The 13,537-nt window shown below is 51.6% G+C and overlaps 1 protein-coding gene across 1 annotated transcript in view; it reads right to left on the bottom strand.

Moving 5' to 3' along the window:
• LOC122475124 (histone-arginine methyltransferase CARM1-like) overlaps positions 1 to 12,529 on the bottom strand; it is a 248,792-nt gene extending 236,263 nt beyond the window's left edge. Inside the window, exons 1-3 of the mRNA XM_043566818.1 lie at positions 12,412 to 12,529; positions 9,707 to 10,153; positions 9,276 to 9,581 (exon numbers count right to left, since the gene is read on the bottom strand). Coding sequence (XP_043422753.1) covers positions 9,276 to 9,581; positions 9,707 to 10,153; positions 12,412 to 12,529 — 871 coding nt within the window. The remainder of the gene's footprint in view (positions 1 to 9,275; positions 9,582 to 9,706; positions 10,154 to 12,411) is intronic.
• Positions 12,530 to 13,537: the final 1,008 nt, after the last annotated feature.

The raw sequence follows: 13,537 nt of genomic DNA, 5'->3' as shown, positions 1-13,537 counted from the left end.
GTTTCCAACTTCGATTTTAACCGACAGTAGGTCATAAAATTCTTTCGCTTCTCATTCCAAGTTGTGATCATCGCCACGAAAGCAGAGGGCTTAGACACATGGCGGTGGGCACGGCGGGCCATGAGAGGTCCTTTCTCCGAAAAGGATTTCCAGGCTTTGACGTAAAGAACGAGAAGGACCCAAATATACAAAAAGGCTGGAGTGGAGATATGGAGTAGGAAAAATATTGTAGGCAGATGGAACGGTACCTAAAAAGGCCCCGAGAAATGATCCCTCGGTAGAGAGACAGACTGGTGTGACAGAGAGCCACAGGGTGAAAGTGGCTAGAATCACAAAATATATTTTTCCCGAAGAGTCCTGTGCGAAGTCCACCATGGACAGAATCCCACAGAAACCGCTTTGCAAATGGTTCCAGAACGTTAAGTACGCCCCAGAGAGGTGGTAACTTTGCTTTACGACTGCTTGCCGAGCATCCCTGCGTTATTTTTATCGGATCGTTTTGACCCTACTTCCTTCAAAAATAAATGGAAGTCACCGTATTGTCTTTCACATTTCATTATTCTGTTTCTCCCCCTCCCTCCCCCCCACATAACCTTATGAGGTAAAAAATGATCTCAGCTTCTACAAGAGAAAACAAAGTAAGCTTCTGGTAGGTTCACTAAACCCAAGGTCATGAAGCTAAAACATGGGGAAATCTGATCTGGTTAATCCAACCACCTCGCCACCCTTCTTATAACACAGGGGTTAAAATGGTGAGAAGCAATTAACAAAGGAAGGTCACACAATTCTATTTAGATGACTGGTCCAGAGTTTAGAAAACCTTAATTCTGCCTGAAATATGCCAAGAGGCGCATCATCAGCCACGCGACTCTCTTACTCGGGTTTCTAAACTCACTGATAAATCTAGTTGCTGCAAACCATGAGCAAACAGTGTTTTCTAATTCCGTGGCCTAATCCGACTTTGGGTTTGTGGCTAGAAGTCCCACCTCGCCCCAGGCTAAAGACTGGGTGATTAAACACAAGACAGTATCACAGAAAGGGGGACAGAGTCAGGTTTTGAGGACGATACACCTGGGACAGAATGAACCAATAAAATCAGGTCAATATTATTTTTCCCTCCAGCTCACAGTGAGTCTAGACATAACATGTCTAGCACCCACCACGAAGGAGTAGCTTAGCTGAATGGAGGTAAATACAATTGGAGAGTGATTAAGGATACCCAGCAATCTCTCACACCCGGAAAAAAAAGACCTTGCTCAAGAATGCAAAGTCATTCCTCCGAGTGAAACATTCAAGGATTAAATGCTGGGAAAATCTAACCCCCTCAGCTTTTATCTGCAAATCTTCACTGTGAAAACCCAGATGCAGGGGAGAGAGAATTGAGGGTTGTGGGGAGGTCTCCCAAGCACTAGGGGCTTATCTGGGGGGGATGATTCTGGGAGGAGAACTTCTTGCCTAGATAAACCTCTTCGTTTCAAGTACTAACTCGGCAAATTAAGGGACGGCTGTGCTGTCCGTTGACTCACAAGATGCCCATGTCTGTTTTCTCTTCCATGTGGCACGGACTCTTAAGTCTTAATCCGTGGAGTGCCTGTCTTTAAACTGGTTTATTCATGGGTACTCAATACAGACCACAACTCAGTACAATTATTCAAAGTGGAGGAAGAAAGGAATCATAAAGAGTCCGTATTCCTCCAGGAAAAGGAGTCTTTTCATTCATTTTTCCCTTCAGTGACGTTAGACTCAAACACACAAGGGCTCTGGACGGTTTTATATTTTGCATCCATTCGAGATACCCCTACTGCCTCACAGAGGAAAGCAATGCTTTCTCTTCACCGACGAACAGCCCACAGGGCTGGAGCCCCAAACCAGGTCTAGCTGGGCGTCCCCGTTTAGTTGTATTAAATATCTTCCTGGGAAAACTAAAACGAAATCACGCAAGTGTTGCTCTTGGTAAAACAGCAAGAAAAGAAAGAAGTTACTCGGCAGGATTCCTATTCCTTTAACAACCCCTTGGTCCAACCACAATGTCTGAAGAGCTGCCGTGATTAAATGGTACCACGGTCGGACCGGACTGTGAACCGGAGGGGTCTACTGCTGGGGAGAGGGACTACCACGCCAAAGGTACACGCTGCGTTTCTCTGGTGGTCTAGATGGAGAAGTTCAGAGTATTTGAGTTTGTGATTATCGGGGCGTGAGCAGGGGCCAGAGTTCTGCACTCTCTTCCTTCCTCCTGTGCCCACGCGAAGGGCATTCGGCTGGCACACATGAACTTCTTCACTGTCACAGAAACAGGTACAACGGCGGGGGGGCGGGGGGGTGGCTGGCACCTACCACCAAGGGGCCAGGGACGCTCACCTCTCTGCGGTGTCTCTCACAACGAAGAACTTCCCCAGCACATGCGCTACCCATGCCTCACTCAGAAATGCTGCTCCCCAGTGGCGATTCTAGCCTCGCCGCACCCCCTGTCCCCTCAGGGTTCTCCAATGCCTTCGGGAGAAGGACATCCCAGCCCCCTCCCACCTGCTTCATGACCAGTTTGAGATGGTGTTTTCTGGGCTGCTCACCAAGTGGTAGGCTTACAGGGGTTTTGTGTGTTGTTTGTTTGTTTGTTTTTGCAGGGGGAGGTGAGGAGGAGCAAATTCAGTTCAAGAGAGAAGAGTTAGGGAGTCCACTGTGGCACCTATCAAAATTCATGCTCTCTAACCAGCTTTTCCAGTAATTGAGATGAAGAGGGAGGTTTTCATGCCCCAAACCCCATGAAGAGTGAGTGAGTGAATGAGTGAGTGAGTGAGTGAGAGAGTGTCTGTGTGTTACATCCCATATGACCTGGTTGGTCTAACTGGCAGTTTTAAAGTTGTATTTTTATTTCTGAAAGAGAGAGAGAGAGAGAGAGAGAGAGAGAGAGAGAGAGAGGGAATCCCAATCAGGCTCTGCACTGTCAGCCCCAATGTGGGGCTCGATCTCATGAACCATGAGATCACGACCTGAGCGGAAATCAAGAGCCACTCAGGCTCGCCCTAACACAGTTTATACACATAATCCCGTGCCACTCTGGCCATAAAGAAGTGGGGTCTACACGCTCTCTCCTCGAACCTGGGCAGCCTTATCCCTGCGGTGATCAATATGGTACGACACAGGGGATGTCGTACTGATTTCCAGGTGCGTGTCACCAAGAGTAATGCGGCTGCTGCTTAGTCTGTGGGAAAACTCTCTCTTGGAGCCATGCGTCTCCATGGAAGAAGCCCGTGGTGGGAGGAGCTCATGTGGGAGGGAGCCAAGCCACACGCAGGCTCCCCACTGACTGTCCTAATCTCTGAATCCTCTCCATTTTATGAGGGTTCTCTGGAGAAACAGTATCCATAGGGTGTGTGGGTACATCGGGCAAATCTAAAATCCACAGAGTAGGCTGGCAGAGTGGAGTACCCGGGGAAGAGCCAGTGCTGCTGTTCAAGTCCAAAGGCCATCTGCTGGCAGAATTCCTTCTTGCTCGGGGAAGATCAGGCTTTGTCCTGTTAAGGCCTTCAACTGATTGGACGAGGCCCACCCACATTCGGGGGGGGGGGGGGGCGGGGGAGGGGAGCGCAATCTGCTTTACTCAAAGTCGCCAATTTAAATGTTAGTCTCATCCAAAAACACCCTCACCTAAACATCCAGGTAATATCTGACCAAATATCTGGGCCCGCAGCCCACCCAAACTGGCACAAAACCTTAACCGTCACACCAGCCCAGATACCAGCCCAGGTAAAGGAAGCTTTCTTGCATCCCCCCCAGACCAGGCTGGCCACCAGCTGAGTCCCAGAGGGCAGCCTCGGTCGATGCCACAAGGAGCAAAAGCCTCACCCAGCCCAACCCTGCCTGGTCCCTTAACGCACAGAATCTGGAAACGTGATCAAATAGTTATTTTAAGTCACTGGGTCCGAGATGGCTCATTACACTCTAAGAGTAATTGCAGCACTAACTTTCACTCATACCGCTCCCCGTCCCTCTCCGCCGGGTCGCAAACACAGCTCCTTCCAGCCTCGGGGCCTTGCCACCTGCCATTTCTTCGGCCCGGGGTGCTCGTCCTCTGGTTCTTGGCTTAGCTGGCTGCTTTCATTCTTGCTGCCTCACATCAAGTGTTCCTTCCTCAGAGAGACCTTCCCTGACCACTCTCTGAACTGGCCTCCCTCCCTTCCTTTGTCTCTTTTTTTTTTTTCTTTCCCATTGGGTTCAAAACATTTATCTCGCTCTGCAATTGCCTCGCTCTGTCATTGGCTATTGTCTTCCCCCAATTAAAATATTAGCTCCATACAAATGGGTCTTTCTCCAGCTCATTTACTGTTCAGCCAGTGATTCGCGCAGAACACGTGTTCGATAAATGTTTGTTGAATGAAAAATAATGAATGCCTCTATCGTTTGTAGGTGACTGACTTCAGGATCCTGGTCATAGGCTCCAACTTACTCACTTGCTACCACAGAAGTTAATGAAGGGAGATTAATGCTCCCATGTGATACAAAGGATGTTTTTCTCTGACTTTTCCTCTGTTCTTTTTTTCCCCCTCTAATGAGATGAGCAACCGCAAGGGAACAAGATACGTAGCGTCCTTTTAAAATACCTCGGAGACAAGAAAATCACTGCTTTTTTATACTTGATTACCTATGAGGCTTATTCATGTATCTTCCTAACTCTTCCAGATTAATTAAAAGACAGCTCTAAACCGAACAAGGAAGAAAGCGTCTGTCTCCTCTCCTGGAGACCTGGTCTACCATTAACCTTTGTGTGACACAGTCCCACATCTTAAATTCCTTTGTCCTCCGGGCCCCCCCCCCCAACAATCAGGAAACGTACCTTGGGGAAGGGGTGGAGAGGAGGCAGGCCATCCCCCACCCACTGTGTGGTTCCTCTCCATTTTCCAGTTCCTTAACATATTTGAGGGATGAAAATAATATTCTTCCCCCATCACCTGAACTCAAGACCTTAACCACAGGCCCTTCCTCTGTGCGGCCACCCCAACCCTATATACTAACCGATTCCGGTATGTTCTGATTCTCCCTTGTATTAACTCTTTCTTCCTTTTCTTTTTTTTTTTTTTAATTTTAGACAGAGAAAGGGTATCCGCAAGCAGGGGAGGGCAGAGGGGGAGACAGAGGATTCAAAGCGGGCTCCGCGCTGGGAGCAGACAGCCAGATGTGGGGCTTGAACTCATGATCTGCGAGATAATGACCCAAGTCGAAGTCGGATGCCCAACGGACTGAGCTACCTAGGTGCCCCAACTCTGTCTTTTATTCCTGTATACTGATGCTTTGACATTTGGGACCTTGGGGACCCCAGGGAGACCGCCCCTCCTAGATGAGCCAATTCCTGGAGACAGTCAACAACTCACTGCAAACACACTTTTCAAACACAAGCCGGTCAATCCAGAGCCCACACCCCCAACACTCCCTATAGCGGGCTCTCACACTCCAACTCCAGGCCACCATCAACGATAATCAACCCAGGGCCAGGTGCCCGGCAACTCGGGAGAGAGCTTACACCCCCAGCCTGCTGAAATTATTCAAAGCAGCCACCCTCAGCCTGCTTACCCCGCCTCCCCCATTCTTCCCCCACAGAAACCACAGTGAAGGCTCTTACCCACAATTCCCCTTACTCCCCCTGCCTCCTGACCCGCCTACTGCTTCTCCACGTGCTCACCACCATGGTGTGGCTTGTTTCCTTCTCTTGGGAACCCTGAGGAACTAACCTTCCAGTGGCAACCATCTCCAGATTCGTTGACCTCACTACGCTTCAAATTTCCTATCAATACACTGTATTTTGTTTTAAAAAAATTTTTAGTGTTTATTTATTTTTGGGAGAGAAAAGAGAGAGAGTGAGCAGGGGGAGGGACAGAGAGAGAGAGGGAGACACAGAATCCGAAGCACGCCCCAGGCTCCGAGCTGTCAGCACAGAGCCCGACGTGGGGCTCGAACTCACAGACCACGAGATTATGACCTGAGCCAAAGTCGGATCCCTAACCAACGGAGCCACCCAGGCGTCCCACAAAATTTAAAAATTCTTGATTTAAGGGGCGCCTGGGTGGCTCTGTCAGTTGGGTGTCCACCTCTGGCTCAGGTCATGATCTCACAGCTCGTGAGTTCAAGCCCACTGTGGGGTCTGTACTGCCAGCTCAGGGCCTGGAGCCTGCTTCGGATTCCGTGTCTCCCTCTCTCCCCGCCCCTCCCCCGCTCGCATTGTCTCTCTCTGCCTCAAAAATAAATAAACACTAAAATAAATTCTTGATTTAGATCCCCAATTCACTCAACAAACACTTATTGATGCCTTGTGGGTACCAGGTACTGTGGAAGGCTCTGGGGAGAAAAGGATGAACCAGGCATGCTCTAGGGAAGGCTCGTGGTAGAAAGAGGGACTCAAAAAAATATGTTTGAGAAAAAAAGGAATAAATGATTGTCTTCTCAGACTTCATAAGCTGGAGTGCTGGATCCCCTGGTGTGTTCTCTTCATAAAATCATTTGTCAGTTTTGGAGGGTCTGAAATTAGAATAAACTGGTTTGTCTTGTCCTGTTCCTTTTTTTTTTTTTTTTGTCCTGTTCCTTTTTTTTTTTTTTTTTTTTTTTTTTTTACATGACAAGCTATTGAGACTGGGACTCTAAAAGATTGTTCAGTTTTTCCTAGTAATTATCGACTAGACTTAACGGAGTTTCCTTTGGAACATCTTCACAAAAATACAGCCTGGCTATCCCTCAGAACAGCCAAGGAAACTATTATTGGGGGGGGCAGAATATAAATATTAATAATAATAATGGTAAACACTTACTGAGCTCTTAATACATGCCATGCATTATACGTGGTATATATGTTATTTTATTTAATGATGTAACACGCGTGTGACCATTTTTACTTTACAGATGAAAAAACTGACGCTTACATAGGGTGAATCATCTCCTAAGTGCAGCACAGCTAGTAAAACACATCACCGGGATTTGAATCCAGGCACAGTTACTCCAGAGCCTACTTGTTTGATAACTAATTCCATACGTGAGCTAAGAAACTGTATCATTTTCTAAGGATACATTGCTTAGACCCATTCTTCCAATCCATTAAAGACTTTGTACCCATCCCAAAAACTTCACCCGGGGAGAAAGCCTCGCCATTCGGACTTCTGCTACTCAAGGTCCGATATTTGAATACAACACCATACTTCTTCTAAGAGTATACTAGAATCTGTTTCTCAACCTGCTCTGCCTGGCCATCACCCACAGTGGTCTAGTTGGCCATACAGTAAGACAAGCTACTAAAAAAACAACTCCAGAATAGTTTCTCTCCAGAAACTCTCCATAAAAAGAGTAGCTAGCTTTAACAACTGCATTTTAGGACTCAAGCTGTTAAGAGCGTGAGTTCTCTGCTTCCTTGTTAGTGAATCTTTCCCAAGGAATTTTCAAAAATTCACACAACGACTGCCTGCCTGCCTCAGCTTTAATTATTCCTTCTATTTCCAAGAGTCTGGTCTAATCCCTACCACAGAGGTCACCTCTAGACTCTATTTACTGCTTTAAGGGAAAACATATTCCTCTGTGTAAAGGAACTTCGTCCTTATAGGCCAGGCACTGGGTTACTTGTTGGGGAGTCTACGAGTTCAATGACCTCGAACCTCCAATATTTCTTCTCTGAACACATATCTGTGGGAAAGGAATTCATAGGACACTGAGTAATGGTTAAATCTCAAACCTGGTCCTTTGTTTCTCCATGTGTATGCCTACGGATTAAATAAAATTACCATTACTGGGGTGCCTGGGTGGCTCGGTCAGTTAAGCGTCCAACTCTTGATTTCTGCTCAGGTCATGATCTCAAGGTTGGTGAGCTGGAGCCCCCCATTGGGGCTCCACGGTGACTATGGAACCTGCTTAGGATTCTCTCTCTCTCTCTCTCTCTCTCTCTCTCTCTCTCTCTCTCTGCCCCTCCCCTGGGCTCTCTCATGCTCTCTCTCAAAAGGAAAAACCAACAACATTAAAAAAAAAAATACCATCACTGACAAACTGAACACTTTTCTGGCACCTTGCGTTTGAAAATTCCCAGGGGAAACACTGAAAGCTACTTTCTTTTCCCTCCTGCCATCTAGGAGTTGCTGAGTAAGGCTTCTGATCCCGGGCCAAGACTCAAACTAAGACACCAGTCAAACAGTATTTAATACTTATTTTTTAAAGACCCAGACTTCTCCATTCCAGCCCAGAGTAAAGGGAGAAAACACATCGGATGGTTTTCTTTTCTACCACAACAAGCATTTATCGAATGCCTACTGTGTGCCTGAGTCTGTTCTAAGGCCTTGGAGGTGTAGCAGTGAACTTGGATTCGCTTTGTCCCAGACGAGCACGTCTGGACCTGAGAGTTATTTGAACTTGTGGGAATTCTCATCAACGGAACCACATCACAACAGCAGAGCATTTTCAACTGTACTCAGAATCTTAGAAGTTAGGGTCAGAAGAAAGAAGCCTCAGGAGTCTTTGGAGGCTTGCAGCTGTCTGGGGCTCTGCTCCCCACCCTTACTAGGATGGGGTGTTTAATACGAGCCGCGCCGTGGAGCTGTTTGCTACCCCTTCACATCTCTATGCAAACTTTGGTGCTCCCTATGCACATTTTGTGGGGCCAGGCTCTATAGGTTTCCTCGGATGCGCAAAAAGGTCCAGGACCCTAGAAAGATCAGAAGCATTCGCCAGCCCACAGCTCCAGGAACCTAGGGACTGGAAAACGTGCACGTCGTGGGAGAGGTCGCTTTTTGAACCTAAAAGGAGACACCTAGTAGAGAGCCCACACCGGCCGCGACAGCCGCCCCGGACCGGTGCACCCCCGGCACAGCCCTCCCGGCGCGTCAGAACGCGGCCAGCACCAGGCTGCAGGTGCGGCTGGAGGGCGGCCCGCCGCCGGGGAGGGAAGGAGAGCCCAGCAGGCCTGGAAGAAAGGAGACAGGGTTTCCCGTCCCGCTCTGCTCCTGGGTGGGTGCGTCGCGCGCCTCTCTTCTCGGGACCTCGCTCCGGACACCTCTAAGTTACGGCCAAGTTCTCAGGGCCCGGCTGCCCACGGCTTCCAAGTTCTCTGAGCGCACTAAAGACGCAACGCGGGCCGGGCCGGGTGGGCGGAAGCCGCCCGGCACGTCCCCCCCCCCCTCCACGGGGAGCCGCGGGGCGCACCCCGCACTCGCCCGCGCCGCGCACCCCCCGCGGACGCGCGGACGCCCCCGCCGCCCGCACGCCGCGCTCGCGCGCGCCCGGCCCCAACTTCCGAGCGGGACTGGGTACTTCACCGTCGGTCACCGTCGCGTCCGCCTCCTCCCCCGCCGGGTGCACCTCCAGCCGCAGGCACTTCGGGCTGGGGGGCGACAGCGGCCCCGCCCCGAAGAGCTGCTCCTCGGTCACGAAGCGCAGCTGCACGCGGAACTGCAGGCGCGCCGGGCCCCGGGCCATGCTGCGAGCGCCGCCGCCCCGAGCCCGGGCGGCGCCCCGGGAAACGGCCGGGGGAAGGGGAGGGACTTGCAAGCGCCGGCCGCCCTCCTCACCTCCGCGCGCCGCCGAGCGTCGACCTCCGGCAGCCCGCGGGCTCCTGCCGGCACCTGCCGCCCGGGGCCCCGCCCGCCCCGCCCCTCGCCCCCGCCCCCGCCGGGGGCGCGCGGGGACGCGGCGACCCCCGCCCCGCGGGCGCCGCGCAGGTGCGCGCGGCCACGGCTCCCAGCCGCACGTTGGCGGAGGGCGCGAGGCACCTGGAGGCGCCGGGGCTTTGCAAGCAGAAGGGTGACACCTGCTGTTCGCTGGGTCCGCTCTGCGGGCGTGGGCGCGGGTTTGGGAACGGCCGGGGCCCGGGCTCTCTGCCGGCTGCGCCTTCGCCCGGGTTCCGGGCCACTCACACCCGCGGGGGAGCGGCCGTCCCGAGTGCGGACGGCGGCGGCCAGGCGGCGGGGGAGACGCTCGCGCGGGGGGCACCTGGCTGGCCTCCAACGACCGCAGTCCCCTCCGGTCACTTGGCGTCGCAGGCTCGCTCTGTCGGATGGACCGTTGCCCTCGCTGTGGGTCGGGAGGGCCTGGGACGCTCGTCCCCAAGTTGACGCCCGGCCCCAGCTGCTACCCAACCTGGCCGGTTGGCTCTGGCGTCCAAGGATGGGGGGGGTTGGGGGGGGGTCTCCAAACCCTGGGGAGCCACATCACACGTTAGTCTTGTGCGAAGAGAAATTGGTCCGCGGCAGGAAATTAAGAAAAGAAAGACGTCTTTTTTTTTTTTTTCTTTTTGACCAGAGGCCCCACAGCCATAGACTCAGTGCCATCAGGGGAACTTTTCTTCACATTCGGAACCAACTTCCATGTGTCCTTGGTCGGTGACCCCCCTCTGGCGGAATGGATTGCAGGAAGGAAGCAAGGATTGTAAATCCGTTGGGATTCCACAAAGACGATGTCCTTAACTAAGCAGGGTGACTTCAGAGGAATGAGCTTCCCTAGAGGCCCGCGGGGGTCTCTGTCCCGACCCTAAAACCCTGCCAGGTCTAAGGAATCTCTGGTCTCAGGGTCTCCCCGCCCCCTCCCCCCAGCCCCCTCCACCCCCCATTGTGGTCCTGCTTCCTGATGTGGCCTCTCTGACTCCTCACCTTGTTCCCTGAAGAGGCCTTCTCTATGGCCTTTTGTAGCAACGTGGATGGAACTGGAGAGTGTTATGCTAAGTGAAATAAGCCATACAGAGAAACACAGATACCATGTTTTCACTCTTATGTGGATCCTCAGAAACTTAACAGAAACCCATGGGGGAGGGGAAGGGAAAAAAAAAGTTGGAGAGGGAGGGAGCCAAACCACAAGAGACTCTTAAAAACTGAGCATAAACTGAGCGTTGATGGGGGGGTGGGAGGGAGGGGAGGGTGGGTGACGGGTATTGGGGAGGGCACCTGTTGGGATGAGCACTGGGTGTTGTATGGAAACCAATTTGACAATAAATTTCATATTAAAACTAAAGAGGCCTTCTCTGGCCTCCTTCGCTGTCTCGTCTCTTATCATCTAAGCACCATGCTCTTTTTACCTCATTCTCCCTTCCTTACCTCATATTGTCACTTCTCACAAATCATGGCTTTGATTTGTGCCCTCGGAGCTTCCAGGAATCAGATATCCGGGAGTTGGAGCTGTGGAGAGGGTTTCTGGGGTGGGGACCACAGAGCACCTGCATGCTGCCCCACCCCCCACCCCTCACCAACCAGGCTGCCTGCAGTGCTCCCAGCCTCCTCAGAGCACTCTCCTGCCCTTCCCTCATCCTTTCCCCTTACTACCCACTGCCTGGATGGCGCTAAGTACTTTCATGCTGCTGAAGACCCCTAAAGTAGCTCTTGAACCTCTTTATCCTTCTGCCAAAAAAGCCTGTTCAGCCTTCATATGTTGTCTGAGGCTAAGTGGAAAGTAGGCCTGGGGCGGGGGGGGGATGTCTGATTTCTCCTCAAAGTGAAAGGTGGGGGCACCTGGGTGGCTCAGTCTGTTGAGCCACTGATTTGGAGCTCAGGTTCGTGGGTTCAAGCCCCGTGTCAGGCTCGCAGCTGTCAAGCACAGAGCCCGTTTGGGATCCTCTGTCCCCCTCTCTCTCTCTGCCCCCCATCTCTCTCTCTGTCTCTCTCTCAAAAATAAACATAAAAAGAAGTGAATGGCAGATGAAAATGACTCATAAAGCATCCCTAGGGGCAGCTGGCTGGTTCAGCCAGTACAGCGTGCACTCCTGATCTCTAGGTTATGAGTTAGAGCCCCGCACTGGGTGTAGAGATTGCTTAAAAAAAAAAAAAAAAAAGAGGGGCGCCTGGGTGGCTCAGTCGGTTAAGCGTCCGACTTCAGCCAGGTCACGATCTCGCGGTCTGCGAGTTCGAGCCCCGCGTCGGGCTCTGGGCTGATGGCTCAGAGCCTGGAGCCTGTTTCCGATTCTGTGTCTCCCTCTCTCTCTGCCCCTCCCCTGCTCATGCTCTCTCTGTGTCCCAAAAATAAATAAAAAAGTTGAAAAAAAAAATTTAAAAAAAAAAAAAAGAAAGAAAAAGGCACCTCTAAAAGGGCACTATCTTGACCTTAGTCGAACTCCCACCATACGCTCAAGAAACCAGGAGTTTTGTGACTTAAACAAAAAAACGTAATGGCAGTCTTTCCTCCACATTAATACGGGGGGCAGAGACTCAACTTCAGCTAACTGGAGCAAAATATCAAAATATTATGATTCACTACGAAACTGGGAAATCTAAGCTTTGGTCATGACTAGATTTAGGGACTCAATTAGGGTTACCATATGGTCTCGCCTCGCCTCTTACAGGAAGGTCTTAGTCATATGCTGGACGCAGGCGCCGATTTCCTCCATTTCCGCAAAGGCAAGGCCCCTTCTACTCGCTCTAAATCAGCTTGGGTCAGTGGACCATAACCGGCTTGCTGTGCCGGGTCTACCCAACCGCGGCCCGGGCCAGGGAGACCGGGAGCCTTCCCGAATTTGCATCATCAGAATGAGGGATGAGCAGACACCCACCAGAGGAAGGTAGCTGGGATGCGAGCGATGGCATCTCATCGTGCTTACCCCATGCCCGGCGCGGGCCCAAGCATATCACGTGCATTAATGCACTGACTCCTCCCTGCCACCCTGAGAGAGAGATACTGTGATTACCCTCATCTTTACTGATGAGGAAACTGAGGCACCAAAGAGCAACGCACTCGCCGGGGCTCCCAGCTGAGAAGTCGCAGAAGCCCTCGCCAACGGTTCAGACACAAAAGTAAGTTTGGAATAGCCCTTACTACCATTTTCCAACGTCACAAGCTAGGAGCCTAATTTCTTAGTATTCCAAATGGATACAGCTCGAGGCCCCACAAGTGTGGGCACAGAAATTCCCACTCTCCTTTCCTTCTTGTCTTCCCAGGCTCGCGAAGATGTCTAAGAATTCCTTAGGCTTCCCCTCCCTGGAATGTTTCACCTTCCAGCCATTGTTTTTACGGTATCTGAGCGGTATCTGCCCGGGTCCAAGCACTGGGAGAAAGGGAGTCATTTCTTCTTACCTTTGTGTTAAACATAAGGCAGATCCACTCCATCTATTGAACCATCTAATTGAACCACCACGGCTTTCGACTCTCTAGCGTATCCCAAGCTTCTGTTTTCTGTCCGATAGCCATCACTCTCGTCCTCCTCCTCGTTCCGGTCATCAGCATTTTCTTCTCGGGGCCATCCAGCTTTGTTTTACTCAGTTCGGGAGGGTGGCTGAGACGACACAGGGGCCCCACCGTGCAATGGAGCGCTCGTGGAGACCAGCTGGGCACACGCACCTGCTGAGGTCCCGTCTCTGGTGGGCCGGCCTCCGACCGTGCCGGGGGTGGGGGTGGGGGACTGAATGGAGGTCAGAGGATCAAATGGGGAAACCACAGCCGTGATCCAGAGTTTTCCTCTTGTTTATCCCCTAGATGTAGCAACTCCTGTCAGAAGTGAGAGGAGGACCCCCGGAACACGATTTCCCTGAAACCACCCCACCTCCATTTCCGCCTCCCGATGGACTCTGTTGTCAGTGCAGCATCCAAAGCCCTGACTTTT

The sequence above is a fragment of the Prionailurus bengalensis genome, chromosome D4, assembly GCF_016509475.1.
Source record: "Prionailurus bengalensis isolate Pbe53 chromosome D4, Fcat_Pben_1.1_paternal_pri, whole genome shotgun sequence".
Classification (NCBI taxonomy): domain Eukaryota; kingdom Metazoa; phylum Chordata; class Mammalia; order Carnivora; family Felidae; genus Prionailurus; species Prionailurus bengalensis.
Note: the sequence above shows the minus strand (reverse complement) of the source record. Positions and strands in the feature narration are given on the sequence as shown.